Source organism: Limulus polyphemus, unplaced genomic scaffold (assembly GCF_000517525.1).
Source record: "Limulus polyphemus unplaced genomic scaffold, Limulus_polyphemus-2.1.2 Scaffold114, whole genome shotgun sequence".
Lineage (NCBI taxonomy): Eukaryota > Metazoa > Arthropoda > Merostomata > Xiphosura > Limulidae > Limulus > Limulus polyphemus.
In genome coordinates, this window is record NW_013665724.1 from 476,683 (window position 1) to 494,853 (window position 18,171).

At 33.6% G+C, this 18,171-nt stretch overlaps 1 protein-coding gene across 3 annotated transcripts in view; it reads right to left on the minus strand.

The window, feature by feature from the left end:
• Positions 1-18,171, minus strand: part of LOC106471659 — a 92,844-nt gene that overhangs the window by 14,868 nt on the left and 59,805 nt on the right. For all 3 annotated transcript variants that reach the window (XM_022401112.1, XM_022401114.1, XM_022401107.1), the window contains 7 exons: positions 16,309-16,397; positions 12,650-12,740; positions 7,136-7,200; positions 4,462-4,611; positions 3,596-3,637; positions 2,730-2,814; positions 836-913 (listed from right to left, as the gene is read on the minus strand). In XM_022401112.1, the coding sequence (XP_022256820.1) occupies positions 836-913; positions 2,730-2,814; positions 3,596-3,637; positions 4,462-4,611; positions 7,136-7,200; positions 12,650-12,740; positions 16,309-16,397 (600 nt within the window). The remainder of the gene's footprint in view (positions 1-835; positions 914-2,729; positions 2,815-3,595; positions 3,638-4,461; positions 4,612-7,135; positions 7,201-12,649; positions 12,741-16,308; positions 16,398-18,171) is intronic.

Below are 18,171 nucleotides of genomic sequence, written 5' to 3' on the forward strand. Positions count from 1 at the left end.
GTGGTAAACGAAATAATAATTTGATCTAAGTAAGAGTTTTTTATTTTCCCGATTTAGTAAAAAATCCTTACGTGATAGAAAAAAAATAATAATATTATTTTCAAAATCTACGTAGCTGAATTATGGAAAATCTGTTATTAAAACCAAAACAACTTTTATCAAGTTGAAATTCGCAGGCCTGTGTTATCATTTAATTATCCAATTTTCTGTTGGTATTAGTCGATATTCCAAGATATATAACTTTGTGGAAGTGGATAAAAAAATATAAGTTAAAAACTATCCGTGCTCTGCCCACCACGGGTATCGAAACCCGGATTCATACCGCTGTGCCACTGGGGGCATTACAAATTATAACTTTATTTCTCCCAAGTTACACGTCAAAGTTTGTACAGGGAAAGAAAATATTCATTTAATTTCATTATTTAGCAATAATTTAGTGAATAATTCTTAACAGATTTTTATCTCCATTTCAAAAGAATCGAACAAATACGTGTAATGGTATTAACGAAACAACTGTACCCAACAATGTAATGGTCAGTGTCAAAAAGCTTTTCTATATATAAATATATATATATTGAAGAAACAAGTGGCTCAATGTCTGAGTAAAAGAAATAACTAGAACATGTTAAGTAAACAAAATGTGGTGAATATTCAGATTTAAGAAAGTTTTATCTCTATCGATCAGCGTTTTAATTCTGGAGTAGCGGTAAATAAGTCTAAGAACAAATTAAAACCTCTTTTACTTATAAAACTGAATAGCTTTCAAATCTAACAACTCTATAAAGAAATCACGTTCATTCGAATATAAACAAAATTTATTAAAAAAAGGTCTTACTTCTTCTCCAAGTTCCTTCATTATCATTGTTATACAGTCATTGGCTGTCTGAGTGTTCGTCACTTTAATAGGCTTGTACTGAAAAATGGTTGTATATGTTAATATGACATCATAGTCAGTTGAAAACTTTGTCACTGGTGGTCATTGTTTGCTTTCAACCGAAAGTCTGACTGAATAAAACTGACTGTAGATCAACTTTTTTTGCACACTTACGTTTGTCTAACAGTCAGGATAAAAAAAAAGTTGGACTTCAGCCAAATCCACCTACAAAGAACCCTCGTTAAAAGCAAACAAAGAACCACCTATTGATTTAACAATTCCATAAAAGAAAGTTTTCACATAATAAAGTACTGATATTCATGAATAATACTAGTAAAATGTAATATTATTTTTCGCTAAAACCTTGTAATTTCTCAAACTTTATCGCATGTACTTAACAGTTAGTTGCTGTTTTGGTAAATGCTGCAAGTGTCTGTAACAGACCATACAACGGCAATTAGTTCCATACAATTTCATGCCCTCTTTTTTTTATTATTGAAAAACCCCTAGTTCCCTATTTTGGGGGAGAAGAAGAGATCAGGTTGATCGTTTGTTACAGAAACTATTAGTGATAATCTGGCTAACCAGAGAAGGATTCTGCAAGTTTTTTGCACTGAGAGACCTTGGTATGTGTATTATATATGTGAAAATATAACCAACACGAACTCTTAGATGAAAACATCTTTAATTACTACATATTTTTAATAAAATGTCGTTACACCCTGTTACCCTAGTCTATTATTATGCCCCATTTTTCCCTCGATGTGCCGTTGGAAAGTCTGTTGAGTGAAAAATAATTATATTCAAATCTTTGTAAATTTCAATTTACATAAGATTAAATTTAGATATACAAGAAAATATGATGAAAGTAATTGCGGAGAAAACAGCATACATGATTTAAAAGTCACAAACTATAACTGAAATATTTTCTCGTTACTGCTATTATCTAGGACCTGTGTCTCATCATAGTGGTCGATACGATACAGAAGTTTTACTGACGGTTTTTTACAAAGTTTGAGAGTCTTGTCTGTAAGTTATTATCTGTATCACTAACATTGTCTTATTTAAGTACTTCACACTTTACAGTGCTTTTTCAAATTATCAGGTTTGATCAACCGAATGACAGTTGGCAAGAGAAGTGAAATAACATAAAAAGTTTATATCTGTCTGTCTATTTTGTTACATTACTTTGCATGTAATATTTTTGATAAAAGAAGTGAAGACAACATGTAGTACTCAATACTCATCTTCCTTTATTCAGTCATTAATTTTTAGCAAAAATACTTTATTAGAAATTCTGATATTTTTCTTTACAAAAGACTTGTAATGTTTACTGAAAACCTGCCAAATTTCGTGAAGATACATAAATCATATCGTATCGGACGATGTATCGAAACAATCGTATCATTTTTATAAATTTGCGCAATACAGTAGTAGCCTTAAATACTTCAACATTGCAACAAAGTTTACATTACATGTCAAATCTTATTGTATAATTCGCATGTTAGTCATATGTGGGACAAATGGTTGTACCCTACATAAGCATCCTGGAGGTACGTTGTACGCAGTGGTCGAAAGTGGGAATGGCTGATCCAAGTTATTTAACGTGTGTGTGGGGGGGGTATTTCAAAACTTATGAAACTTGAAACCATCGTTATGTGGACTCAGTAAATAATCAGTTCTTTCTGTAAAATCCACTTTTAAATGGTAATAAACCAGAACTGAAAATAAACATTTTAAACTCAAAAGGGTTTCAGTGTCTCTACTTTCATAAATGGTTACTTTTAAGATTTCACAATACTGTCAACAGATGGCAATAACGTTTTTTTTTCTTAACTCTCAAAATCATACTTACAAAATCTTTTTTTGCTTCCTGGTTCCAGTATGACACTTTAAGTGTAGCGACTCCCGTTTCAGATTTTTTCACTTTGTTTATAATCCTGGAAAAATAAGCTTTTATTACGCAAAAATGTCCTGTTTTCATTGTGCGCCTTAAACTAGAAAACAAAGCATGTATCTTTAGCTGTTTCACAACACGAGTGAACTAATTTTCTATATAATTTGGCTGTAATAACACCCAACAAACCCGACCGTATTACCCTCCTCATGGATTTTAAAATCCATGAGGAGGGTAATACGGTCGGGTTTTGTTGGGTGTTATTACAGCCAAATTATATAGAAAATATTTTGTTCTTAATTGAATCAAAACTTCTTAAATATCATCGTAATTATTCTTATTTTACTTGGTTTGTTATTTCATGCAATTATATAAATAACCAGCCTGATTACCTATAAGCGCGAATAATTATATATCATAAAACAAAATACATTCATATATTCATATACAGGGCTCTTTATCTTAGTGAGTTACCTATGATACATAATTGGTAAGAATGGTTTGATTCCAGAACAGTTAATTTCCTCAAGACGTTATTCTTGTTAAAAACACATTACAAGTGTTCAAAATATCTGTAACTATAGTTATGTTAGTACTGTTTTTGAACTTTAAGTGTGTATTTTGTTTTCATCAAAGATATACACACAATACTTATTCAACTTTAACATATATTTTACCTTCAGGGGAAGTTTTAATAATGATTAAAAAGTATGTACTTAAAGAAACTTCAAAGATATTATATATTTTATAAACATGATTTATAAATATTTTTCAGTTATTACTTCAAGGTAGCCAATTTCACACACACACAAAAAAAGACTTACTGTGTCAAATTGGAATGCCATAAATCTTTCATCTCAGGAGAGCTTTAGAAAAATCAAAAATATTAAAAATTAAAAAAACAAAACAATAACAGTTGACATTTATCACTTTTGTCACTGTTCCATGAAAACTTGAGTTTAATAATAGCAAACGAAGTCTTAACGTCAAGAAAACTTCAGACGTGTATGCTGATACACTACAGTAGCGCTATCTACAGGTAAGTTACTGTACCAAAACAGAGGAAATTTACACGTACTTTATGGGCGCTGATTGAGCGAAAAGTTCGTTGAATATATAGGCAAGATCATTTTTTAATACTGTGAATGAGGTCTTTAACAAGATAAGAATATAAAAAAATCGAGTAAATAATTAACGGTACAGAGTGCACTTGTTAACGTAATTCAGTTTAAATATTTACAACATACTCATCCGAAACAAAGCAGACTTAAAGGTTACCCAAGTAAACTACTAGTTTTGGTCAGATCTGTTTATCGAAATTACAATACAAACACGTGTTTCTTAAATGTCTTGTGAAATACCATGTCATTCAACACGCTGTGGTAGAGAAGGTATATTTTAATTGAAAATAGGGTAAACTGTTTAATTACTTATAAATATCAGCTATTTCGCATTGTTCTTGATTTAAGCAAACTCACAACTAAATACATTTAAAACGCAAACGTTAATTTCTTCGCAATTGGATGTTATATTGTTTAGGTTATCTGCTCGTACGATAAAAGTCTACAACATTAAAAAATCTTTCTAATTTATGGTCGTACTTCTAATATCTAAGCCTAACCCTGTAAAATGGCTAGAAATATCATTAATAATAAAGTAAGACTATTACTGTATTTGATTGGGTGTATACCTAAACGTTGCCACGACATTGGTGGTTGGCCAGCCCAAAACGAACGACGTATCAGAAGTTCGAGACGACTCGCAAACATCGGCTAAACATGTTGACAACCACAGCTCACACAACAGGAGTTTTTCTTTCAATTTGTACGAATGGGAAGACCTGTAGAATGAGAAATTAATTTGTAAAACTTTTATAATGTATGCTCTTACATAACTGTTCTCCATGTGGGAAAATATCACGGAATGCAGGAGTTAACAAACGTTTGAAATCCATCAGTTCCTGCCAGTTTTTTTTCTTCATGAGCACACATCAATAGAGCCACTGAATAGCTTTAATAAAAGGATAATCTCAGCACAATGACGTAATTCTTAAGTCAAAAAGCAGAAAAGCCATAAACAACAGTAAATTCTTAAACTCTATTTTTTTTCTTAATCAATTCAGTGACACAAGAAAAGTTTTTCGAATCTTTTATTAATATTATTTTATTCATAACTGAACTAACATATTACTCCATTAGGCCATTTAGCCTATTTTTCATTGAAATTTGCGTCTGGAACATTTTAACTGGCATAATGACTAAATACTCTTTTCAGCTTGTTTGAAGATTGTCTATTTCAAATTATGTTTAAAGAAATATGTACAAAAACGTTATTTTTTCCTTATAATAGGTGAAGAACCTTGGTGTATTGCAGAGCGTATTTCACTAATAATAATTCAAAGATCATTAAAATGTGTGATACCTTATCCATGACAATCCCAAACATTATTATAACGTCAGCCATCCCCTCCTTAGTTCATTTTTATGCAAAGCAGGGGCTGTAGTGATCCGTCATATGACCTGAGATGTAACTTATTGGTCAGTCAGCCTACGCTCGCAAAAAAATAATTAGTAGGGGTGGATTAACCTCTTTACAGTCCCTGACAATTTACTTCAATATGGTAACGAACAGGAGTGGTAGTCTGGCACTTGTGGTTCATGCTTAAAATAAAGATTTCGACCAATTCTCTGAAAGAGTTGTTTTCTGGACATATTTTATGTTTAGAGCCGCTTTAAGGGGAGCAGCGCGTCTTTAAAAAGGACCCCGTACATGCTTGATGGGACCGAAGTTCGGTTAATCCCCTCTTCTGGAATGTGTCGACCAGTTCAGTATGGTGGAGGCGGTTATGATCATTCATCAGACTGAAGTCAGTGCTAATATCCCCAGCATATAGCATCACAAATGATCTTACGATGTGGCCTTTATACTATGTGGCGTTAATGATGCTTTAACACAGGATGTAGAGGTCGGATCGCACAAAAATGCTTATTTCACACCATATTTCTACCACCACCTTCACATACCCTGGAATGGATCCGGCTCCAGATTTTCTCCAAAAGAATATACGCTTGTTATCTGGCTAGAGAATAATTCGCAACTTACCTGTAAAAATACTACTACTCCATTTCACATTGGCTCATTTAACATATTCTTAGCGCCACAGCAGGCAAGCAATACTGTGCTTTACTGTGAGCAGAATGTACCTCATTGGGAGCCTAACATGGAGATCAGCCTTACGAAGTCTCTAACCATCTGTGATCTTATACAGTGTACAGTTGCGGTTACGAATATAATATACAGTCTCGGGCAGGTATCTTATGATTATAATAAATTGAAGTCTACAAATAGCAGTCACATGCTTGTGTTATGAATAATGGTCTGCCTTGTTCAAGTGTCTGGGGAACTGTACTATTGGTTTGGAAGCAATCCCACATTCTGCTAAGAACACTTTGAGACTTGTAGCCAACCCGCAACAGCCTGCGTTGATTCATAAACAGTTGGAAACACTTCAAATTCAATTATTTTAATTCAAAGTGACAAACGAGAAAAGAGTTTGCGAAACCACAACATATCATAGGCCGAGTGTGTGCTTGATATAATTTAATATATTATGTGTTTTTGTTTTATCAAAGCTTTATTGCAAGTTCTGATTATATTAAAGGATAATTGGTTATATGTATATATATAATTATATATGTATATATATGTAAATATATGGCAACAATATATGTATTTATTCTTTACCTAACGTTCACGTTTATCGCAATTCTAAAAAAAATATAATGAACAAAAAAAGCTCCATTTTGTCTTGAAAGTTTTATATATATTTAACAGTTGCATCACAAAAGTGTTCTGAATCGGACTTCAAATTATTTTTCTAATTGTGTAAAACTAGAAACATGAAGCAAAACGTCTTAATGGTTTAAAGTCAGGGATCAGAGTGAATAAAATAATGTTTTGCTTTAAGAATTTTTAAGATTCCTAAAATGTGATAACTGCAGTTTAAAGCTTTTTGTTTTCTGGAGAAAAGATCTTTTAGATAAATGTGCCATGTGCTCTAAGAGATCCTCTTTTATATTTTTAAAGGAATGATTGTATCAATAAATAGTTTAGTGTTTTTACCTTGGCTTGAAAAATAGTATAGTGTTTTACCTTGGCTTGGAAAATAATATAGTGTTTTACCTTGGCTTGGAAAATAATATAGTGTTTTACCTTGGCTTGGAAAATAATATAGTGTTTTACCTTGGCTTGGAAAATAGTATAGTGTTTTACCTTGACTTGGAAAATAGTACATTGTTTTTACCTTGGCTTGAAAAATAGTATAGTGTTTTTACCTTGGCTTGAAAAATAGTATAGTGTTTTACCTTGGCTTGGCTATCAACAATATATCGTTGAACAGAAACATGTGTCTTTCTTGCTTCTGGACACCCTGGAAAATAAAGAGAACAAATAATGAAAAATCTGTTTATGATAAACATTAGTTAAATCTTTCGCACATTTGAGATGTTCAGAAGAACACAAGTAAAAACAATCAAATCAATGTAACAGAAGATCACTGAGTCCAACCGTTCAACAAGTTAGCTCTCACAAATTTTTAAGGCCTTATTGGTACGTTTTTCAATCTTCAGGTCATTTGACTTCAAAAAGAAAAGCTTTACACAAAAACAGGTGGAACTTTATCAGATACTCATTAACAGCTTTCCAACAAACAATACAGTAGGCATTTATCTGTATACCAAGATTGTGAATTTCGGCGAGGAGGAAATGTTAGGCCCAGTTTATTCTTCAATTTGCCACTTAGTACTGAATTATGTCGGTTGCAGGGGAATCTATTCCTCATCATTACTTCTGTAGTGATGATCTATAATTATATCGGTTGCAGGGGAATCTATTCCTCATCATTACCTCTGTAGTGATGATCTGTAATTATGTCGCTTGCAGGGGAATCTATTCCTCATCATTACCTCTGTAGTGATGATCTGTAATTATGTCGCTTGCAGGGGAATCTATTCCTCATCATTACTTCTGTAGTGATGATCTGTAATTATGTCGGTGGCAAGGGAATATATTCCTCATCATTACCTCTGTAGTGATGATCTGTAATTATGTCGCTTTTAGGGGAATCTATTCCTCATCATTACATCTGTAGTGATGATCTGTAATTATGTCGGTTGCAGGGGAATCTATTCCTCATCATTACCTCTGTAGTGATGATCTGTAATTATGTCGGTTGCAGGGGAATCTATTCCTCATCATTACTTCTATAGTGATGATCTGTAATTATATCGATTGCAGGGGAATCTATTCCTCATCATTACCTCTGTAGTGGTGATCTGTAATTCATGTGTACGTGTCTTTTACCAAACACAAGTAATCAGTTTTAACGATAACTTACAGTGTTGGAAAGCTGTCGCAACTCTTTAATTTGAAGTACATACATTACTTTCTAATGTCTCAAACATATTACATGTATTAACTGCTACATTAAATTGATTATCTACATGATACATCATTTGAACATTTGCTAATATCCGAGTGGTAGGTTGATTTGTAAATTTATTTTCCGACCATTTAATTTTAGATATTTGAACGGCTTAAAACATAACTCGATGAATTGGGTTTTCATTTAGAAAGATTTTTTGGTTTAGAATTTTCATGCAAAGCAACACAAGGACTATCTGCGCGTGGCCGTCCCTTATTATGAATTTAAAAGGCAGGGGGAAAGATAGCTCTTGTCTGACCAAATGGATTTGACTGTCACTCTTATAACACATGTATTTCCCAAAAGTGCTGAGTGCATTTCTGCGGTAACGGGACATAAACCATGAACTTTCGGATTTAAAACGTGGGTGTGTTACCTCTTGGGTCATGCCTAGTCCCGTTTTAAGAAGATGTAAGGTAAGCACACATATAAAGGTTGTTAATAATACACAACTCTTTTCGTGCATAGATTGTACATAAATATACAAGGGTGCTGCATTTATTAACAATGTCCATCTGAAATGTTTGTACTATGGTTGATTCTTCAGCTTGCTACATAAATGTCTAGGTTAATTTTATTGTGGGAACTTGGATGTATTAAATAAAACAAAGACTCCCTGGTCTAAGCCCAAAATGTTTATAAAGTAAACATTCGTTTTCCATCTGATCATGAAGATGAGAGGTTGTTCCTATTCTTGAAGAATGTGAAATTGTTCTGTAACTGTACCAAGTTTATCCACATTCATTTTTACAACTCTCAATACACCCTCTAGTAACGAAAAGAAGAACTACAACAGAATAAATGAACAAAGATCGACATGGTATTCGAAACTAGAGAAACTTAAAAGACAACAAACAGTACCAAGCACTGGTAGAAAGGAATTCAATAGTGTAAATACACGTACATTGTGTTCATATAAAATCATAAGCTTAATAAAAGAATTTCAATTCATTCAATTCTCGACTAGCTAAGGTATGAAAATTGGTCCGAACGAAAAACTCTCACGGTTTTAACGTGTTCCTAATATGTCGTGTTTCAACACTAAAACACGAAATGCTACAAATCACAGTAACGAAGTCAGTTTAAAACAATTTATTTACAAGAAAACATCCCTCCCCCACAGTGACACAGCGGTATGTGTGCGGACTTACGATGCCAGAAACCGGGTTTCGATACCCGTGGTGAGAAGAGCACAGATAGCCAATCGTGTATCTTTGTGCTTAACTACAAACCAAGTAAAAATCAGTACTCTTTTGCTCAAAAGTGTTATATTTGATCTATATACGTAGTTAAATATTGAGATTCTTCAAAATTTCCTATAAAGTCTGTAAAAGAAAAATTAATAAGGTTTTTGTAATAAGAAATAATAAGCTTTTCAACAATAAACGCCGAGGTTTTGTAGCCAGCTGATAATAACACGTTAACTTGCTGAAACGTCGTTTTTTTAACTTTAATCACTTCCCCCTGTTTTTAACCATTTGTTATCAGAGTCGAATATGATGGGATAATTCATTTTAAATTACGTATATCAGATATGGTAGAAACAAACGTAACTGGAAAACAAGATAATCGAACAGTGACGTGCTATTCTAAGTCATTTCTCACGAGGTAGAATGAAAAACGGAGAAGGTATTGGAACATGTGACCTTGATAATTAGGCAGGTTTTTTTTTTTTTTACACGATGTAAACCCTCTGCACACACCATTGTTAGGTTGGTAATATATAAGACTCATGCCAAAAGAAATTTGGTGTCCAGAATTAGTCCATTATACCTCAGAATAAGATATTTAAAATTAGTTTGTTTGTTTGTTTTTAATTTCGCGCAAAGCTATACGAGGGCTATCTGCGCTAGCCGTCCCTAATTTAGCAGTGAAATACTAGAGGGAAGGCAGCTAGTCATCACCACTCTTGGGCTACTCTTTTACCAACGAATAGTGGGATTGACCGTCACATTATAACGCCCCCACGGCTGAAAGGGCGAGCATGTTTGGTGTGGCGGGGATTCGAACCCGCGACCCTCAGATTGCGAGTCGAGTGCCGTAACCACCTGGCCATACAAGAACTAACGGAATAAAGTTTACATTGGAACACGAGATTAGAATAAACAATGTCTTTGACATCACCATCACTTTGTGGCATTTGGGTAAACTGATATCCAACAGTTTGCCAAAAGTATCCACAAAACGCACGTTCCGGAAGTGTTATACAGAAAACAAATCGAACATGGATATCACAGGGAAAACAAGCATAAGTGAACGAATAAACAAAATATTTTATTAACAAAAACAGCGTTGTTTACCAACCGGCCGGATTCATATTATTTGTACTCAAACTGGTTGTTTGGACTAGAGCGACTTTAAAGACTTTACAAAATATTTACACCAAACAAGGACAACGAGGTACGATGCTGCACTTTAAAATCAAAGGTTCCAAGTGTGAAATCACATAATCATTTGGTTACCTACTTCACCAACAATTCAAAATAAATCATTTAAGGTCTGTGTCACCTCTTAAGATGGGCTTGCCACATTCTAAGGAGTGGACACAGACACAGGGGCAAACTGGTCTAAGCTTTTATGAGATAGCCGTTTGCCAAAGGATTAGTACATGGTTACGACCCTTCGAACACCTGAATATATCTGATTAAAATGTGTATTGTAAGCTAGTTATGGGTGGGTCAAATTAACAGTTATTTCAACTTCAACAATTTTACATGAACCAGCGATACATAGTCAAGTCTACCAGGATGCGATGAATTAATTAATTTCTTTAACAGCAGTATCAATTTACAGCAAAGAGGCTAACTCCGGAAGTTTCTATCAAAGAAACTTACTTTAGAAATTAGTGATATTATATGTTTGCACCGCCTATTAACAAACACTACAACTGGTTGAACGATGCTGTCAAGAGTGATGATTTTCGATAAAAAGGTTGAGCTCAAAATCAAGAAACTGTAAATCAAAGAACGATTACACAGTATGTCTAAGGTTTAGATGCTAAACACAAACACTGAACCGAAATGGAAAATAATCGTTTCAGGTATATTTATCCCAACTTTTTGCTTCTAATTCTATATCAACCAAAAACAAACAAACAATATTTTAATTGGCGGTACAGTTTTATAAGTACATACGACTTAATCATATGAACACACACGCACACAAAAGAAAAAGCTTGAATAACTAAATGTTAGTCAGCTATCGTGCCCCACACCCTTATCTTGTTCGAAGGGTAAAGCTGAACCCCGTGACTGGAATTTATTGTAAAAAGTCGCGAATAAGTTGATTCTATTGATTTGACAGCTGTACTAAGATCGGAGAGTGGGTGTTTTGTTATAGCAAAGCCACATCTGGCTATCTGCTGTGTTCAGCGAGGGGAATCGAACCCCTGATTTCAGCGTTGTAAAGATTGGATAAAAAGCTGGCGACCTGTTCGGAGGAGATTTGATAATTCTATGCTGTTTGAAAAAAACTAAACATACAAATAAACACTGGGCCTTCATTTGGTGCACCAACATAAAAAGTGTTTACATAAGATACAATAAATATTTTCTCACGTGCAAAATAGTGACCCCCCCAAAAAAAAAACAACAACAACAACAAATGTGAATATGATCAAGATAGAGAAAAATTACAATTTTTTATTTCAACAAATCTTATATGTCCATAATCAACAAGAGACCTGGGTGTGAAATCAACAAGAGATCTAGGTGTGAAATAACCAATTCTCTCTCGTTCGAAAATGAAGTGGTATGCAGAGTTTTATTAAAACAACTTACACATTTCGGATTTCGTTGTTCTATCACTTCAGCATACAGCCAACTTATTTATGTTAGCAGTGCCTTTTAACACTATGAGCCAATCATGTTTTTCGTACGACTTCCCGTGATGTGAGATGTTCTCTGCTTTCAATGTTTGAATATCAGTTTGTTGATAAAAGTAGGGCGTGAGGAGACCCAGTACATGGGAAAAAATAAATTTTTAAAAATTTAAATTTTACTTAAATTAAAATTAAGTAGTTAACTAATATATATATATATATATATATATATATATATACACACACACATGATAACAGCACAATCAAAAAGCACAGTATTAATCAATATATAGTAAAAGACCCTCTACAGATACACAATCTTCTTCATTCTTACCCTAATTCTATTTGTAAATAATTTAAATAAAATTTATAATAATTACAATTGATTTCACACCATAACAGTTGTTGTTGCTCATGAAACTGATGATATATTATCAGTGCCACTACTGTGTTTGTCATATGAGCTTTGGTATTGAGCGAAAGGCAATGTCGTCACTGAATATTTAGAGTAGTTCACATATTATTATATATTCTTATTTGCTTTTACTCATAAGTTCTTAGAATTAGTATACATACCATGGTGAAAAGTACAGGGCTTTCCATAATAAAGGTTCGAGTACAGGACTTGTTCCTGAGAGGTCCATTGGGCCTTCTTTGACTAGGTTTCCTGTGAAAATACACACATTTTTGTTAATACTTTATCAAATATAGAAAAGTTACATGTGGTTATATACATAAATATATAATAAAGTGTTGACGCCGAACTTTCATTTATTTGTTGTTATTCAAGCTCAAAGCTATACAATCGGCTATCTGAGTCGTATCGACCAAATTTTAGCGTCATAAGCTCATCCACATGGGGGGGGAGTAATAACTGTATAAACATTAAGCGTTTTGAAGAAAACATATTTAAATTACTTTGTTAATCATAACTGCTCGTCACAGAGTACTGTACGTTTAACCCTAATGGTTGTCTGATATCAACAGAAAATTTGTTGCATTAATCTTTGATTAATGCAGATACACACAGCATTGCACGATACAGAATAACTTTGTTTTTCCTGCACGTTCGTTTTTATTTCACTTCCACAGATATAACTAACCGAAATAAATGTGCACAGGTGCATTGGAAACTAATATGTACACACACAAACACATGATGGCTGTGTCCAGAGACGTCAACACCATGTACATTGTTGGTGTAACAAGTCTTTGTTAAGTTATTCTGACCAGTCTACAGAAAGTAATCCTGTATTGAAATACTAATTCCGGAATACACAACTTATTGTGTCACGGCATACTATATACATACACACACGTACTTAGGTTATTGTACCTATAAAAATTGGGTGTTTTACGCCTAGTGCTCTTCTGTAAAGAAAAACCACTTTTTTATATTCCAAACACATTCAATTAAATTATTTAATATCTTCCACTAGGTGGTGCGAACAAGTACGTGAAGCGGCTTCCGGTTAAAGTTTCTCATGGGTCGTTCTGAATGTTGTATGTGATCAGCTGCTATTCGAGTCACTGAATCCGAAAGCTAGAATATCCTATTCTTTCATTTCGAACCCGGATCACCAGTTCTGAAATACGGATCGTTATTACAGGGCCAACCCGTGTCCTGTGGCAACACAGGACTTTAGAACTATTTAACTCATTCTCACATCTGTCTACATATTACAAATGTACTTATTAATCTGTCCACTTAGCTATGTATTTTCTATATTGAAATTAGTCATCTATGTTTATAACCCAAAACGGATACCGTTAAGAAAAATTAATGTATCCAATTATACGGTTAAGCCACTTGTAACCCAGTTTTTAGTTTCATGTTACACCAATAATTAAACAGTAACGTAATGAAAGCAAGGACATTTTACAAGCAGTCATAACCTATGTCAGTAGAAGGATCTGGCGGTAAAAAAAACTTGTGTTGTTCCAGATTGTACAACGAGCAGTGAAATCAAAATACTCCTGTTTGATGTATGTGTAACATGAGATGTAACAATTTTTCTCTGATACCTGATCAATAGAAGGTGCTGTACATAAAATCATACTATTCAGCGACTGACTATAAACGACAGTCTCTATTTAAGAATTACCCTGTAACTGATTCGGTTTGGTTGTCACCTACACGATCTTACAGTATCCGATTTTGTGTTCGTGTGTGCGTATATTAAAAGCCATGTACAGCAATGCGAGTTCGTGAATTAATTACACATAACTATATAAGCAAGCAAACAGGACAGAATCGTGTAATATGCTTAAATGTTTTATTACAAGTTTCTTGAAACGCGTTGTCAAGGGCCGGCAATTTTTTACGTTGCGTTCTGCTAAACTGCGTAACCATCCAACAGACCAAGAAACGAAACTTCGGCACTAATTAAGAAAGGCGAAGAGATGACGCTTGAAAAGATGACTTACTGGAAAAGCAAAAACAGTCGATTGTCTTGCAGTGAGACGGCAAAGTAGGTGTTTACTGACAATGATGCCTCGTGTGATAAGTTTGTAATGTACGATTCCGAACAATATTTTTCTTTTTGGTATCTCCAACCTGTTCTCTGCTCTGTTTCTGTTTTGTTTTTTTCCCATTGTAGTTAGTTTTCTTACTAACAAGCTTTATCAAACACAAAACGAAAAATAGTTTTACAAGATATTTAATTGCAGTTCGAACATTTTGAATTTTCAGCGTTTTTATTTAATGCTACAAAAAAGATGCGTTACATTAACTGACATGAACGTAATGGTTTGCCGGAAAATAACAAAAAAGTATCAGTAAATTTCTTTTTAAAAATGCTTTGAGATATGAACAGAAACGACTAAGTGTACTTAAAAACCCTGATCTCCCTATGCCAACTTTAGCATAATAATAATATAAAAAAAGGTTGTACCTCTTACGTCACTGAATATAAATAAACACGCATCTGACATTTTGCGAGTGTTTTAAAGCAGTCCCTCTAATAAAGCATATTTTTGTGTTACGTCACAATGCACAACACATACTTATACTAGTTAGCTTCAACAGATTAAATTCGTGATTTTTTTTCTTTGAGATACGTGTTTTACAAATAACACTTTAAACAATGGTCTCATTTCACTATAGCTCCTATACGGTGTCTCAGAATGTTTTTTTACATCACACGAACACTTAACCAGTGACTGTATCTCAAAATAACGCTAGTACAGCATAAACATGATTTCACTTGGTTTGTTTCATAGAAACAGGAATGTTATGTTGTTTGTTATCCCAAGTTTACTGTAATACATGGACTTGATATTTAGCACTGCGTGGACCATGGTTTGTATTTCACACAATGCCAACTTCAAATAATAATAGTTTTACACCGCTTATAATGTGACACGTGAAACAGTAATATTTACTTTAACACACTATGACACTTTACAGTAGTTTTATTTCACATTTAACTACTAGTAAGGCATCTCATACTGCATAAAATTTCAATGGTTTCATTTCACACTAGCTCTTCTACGACACTTCAGACAATAGTTTCATTTTACACTAGTCCTACAACTACACTTCAGACAACGATTTCGCTTTCCCGTAGTTTGGCATCTCAGACAACCATTCTATTTCACGCTAACTCTACTGTAATGTAAAGCAGTTTGAATTTCGTAATAATTTACAACAAATTGTTAAAAATGGTATTTAGCATTATTTTAACTATGACTAAAAATAATGCCATTTTATTCAAATCGATTATTTTGTTATTCTGTGATCTATATTACATGAGGGTTATCTCAAGAATTGAAGAAACGAACCTCTGAAGGTATTGAACATTCTCAAGCGTTAATGTTCTTTAAGAAGGAAACAGATGACCGAAGCTAGAGCGATTTAAACTGTAATCTAACTTTAAGGATATAGCTACTTCCAAACGAGGAAACTGATTGAAGTATTTATATGGAACTACTATAACTAGGAGATCTACTTGATTTCAGTTACCGTGATACAGAAGATGAAAATCACTGTAAGACGCAGTAGTGTATAAACAAACTCTTATCAGTGTTAAACAATATAACCCGTTCAGGATATCAATACATTTGTAATAAATGTTATTATCTTTCTTCGGGTTTTGATAACTGTTTAGAGAACTTAGAAAAGGACCTGTCGAAGCTATTAAAATGAGACACATTGCAAAAAATACATTTCTCTACGATGAATTGTATCTGGTTAAGAATAATAAAAAGTTATGTAAGAAAGTCTCGAAACTTACGTTTCGCTTAAGTTTTCTTTGGATTTACCAGATAGCGCGCGATGAAGTTTGGATGCTGCTGTTGATCTGGATCTCACGATGCGTTTCCGCTGTCGACAGAAAAAAGAAGAAGATAACTTCGTGTGTACATTCTGAGAAATGTATTGAAAACATCGTATTAATAACTGCCGAAATTGTTAGCAAAAGAACTACTTAAATAATCGAGGTCACTAAAATTCACTTGGTTCTATTTCAATGAGTTATCGATTAAAAGTAAATGATAATCTGAAAAAAACTTAATACATTCAGTGCCATTTACTATATTGCACTACAATACTGTTCAATATAAGCAATACATGCCCTTTTCCTACGTAAGTACTGATAAATATAAGCAATACATGCCCTTATCCTACGTGAGTACTGATAAATATAAGCAATACATGCCCTTATCCTACGTGAGTACTGATAAATATAAGCAATACATGCCCATATCCTACGTGAGTACTGATAAATATAAGCAATACACGCCCTTATCCTACGTGAGTACTGATAAATATAAGCAGTACATGCCCTTATCCTACGTGAGTACTGATAAATATAAGCAATACACGCCCTTATCCAACGTGAGTACTGATAAATATAAGCAATACATGCCCTTATCCTACGTGAGTACTGATAAATATAAGCAGTACATGCCCTTATCCTACGTGAGTACTGATAACTATAAGCAATACATCATCCTTACGTACTGCTCATTTTTAATGGTCCAGCTACATAATAAAACAACGTTAGGAAAAACACCAATAAAATCTGTTTACGTTTTCGTTTCTATTAATAAACATCTCTACAAGAGATGTTGAACCAGTCCGGACCAGTTACTTGTTCTCAGATGAAATACAAACTAACAAATAAGAAAAAATCAGTGGCTATCTATTCTAAGGTAGGAGTTTAAGTTTGGAATAGTCGCAAATAAGTCACATATATATTTTAAGTTTCTGTTTTCGTGTTAAATTAGCCCTCTACAATAAAAGCCAAAAACATTTAGTGATAGCTCAAATATATTAACAATATCGGTTGTTTGTTTGATTGTTGTTAAGCACAAAGCTATACAATGGGCCATCTGAGCTCTGTCGACCACTTTTAATAATGTAAATTTTAAACTTAGTTAGGCATTCAGGAAACAACTTTTAATAATGTAAATTTTAAACTTAGTTAGGCATTCAGGAAACAACTTTTAATAATGTAAATTTTAAACTTAGTTAGGCATTCAGGAAACAAAAATTATTCCATACAACTCTCAAATGTAATAAGAGACTATATTTAGAACATTAATATTATACGAAACTCAAACGCTTGAACACGTAATAGAATAGATTTGGGGGTTGGGGAGTGGGAGAGTAAATAATTTGAAATTGTTCTAAGTTATATTGTTCATCTCTCTACGTATCTACACAGCGTGGTCAAAAGTAAATAGACACCACCCACCACCTTTTCAGAAAAAAATGAAAATTTTCAGTCATATTCACATGAATTGATATATTTATAATTTAATTAATATCTAGTAGATCTTCCTTTCGCTTCGTGGAGTTCGTTGATCCTTTGGGGCATCGTGAGAATCATCTCGTCAATTTTAAATTTTAGATTGTGGGATTCTCGCCCACTCTTGTTTCAAAACTTGGAGTATATCGCTCTTCGAAGTTGTTTTTGTTGTTGTTGTTTCTTGACTTGCCGGTCGAGTATGGCCCAGAGGTTTTCGATGGGGTTCATATCAGGAGATTGGCTTGACCAGGGCAACTTCTGGATAGCATTTTCTTTCTGCCACTTTTGAGTGTTTCTAGCAGTGTAACACGGTGCTCCATCTTCCTGGAACAACATTGTGTTCTT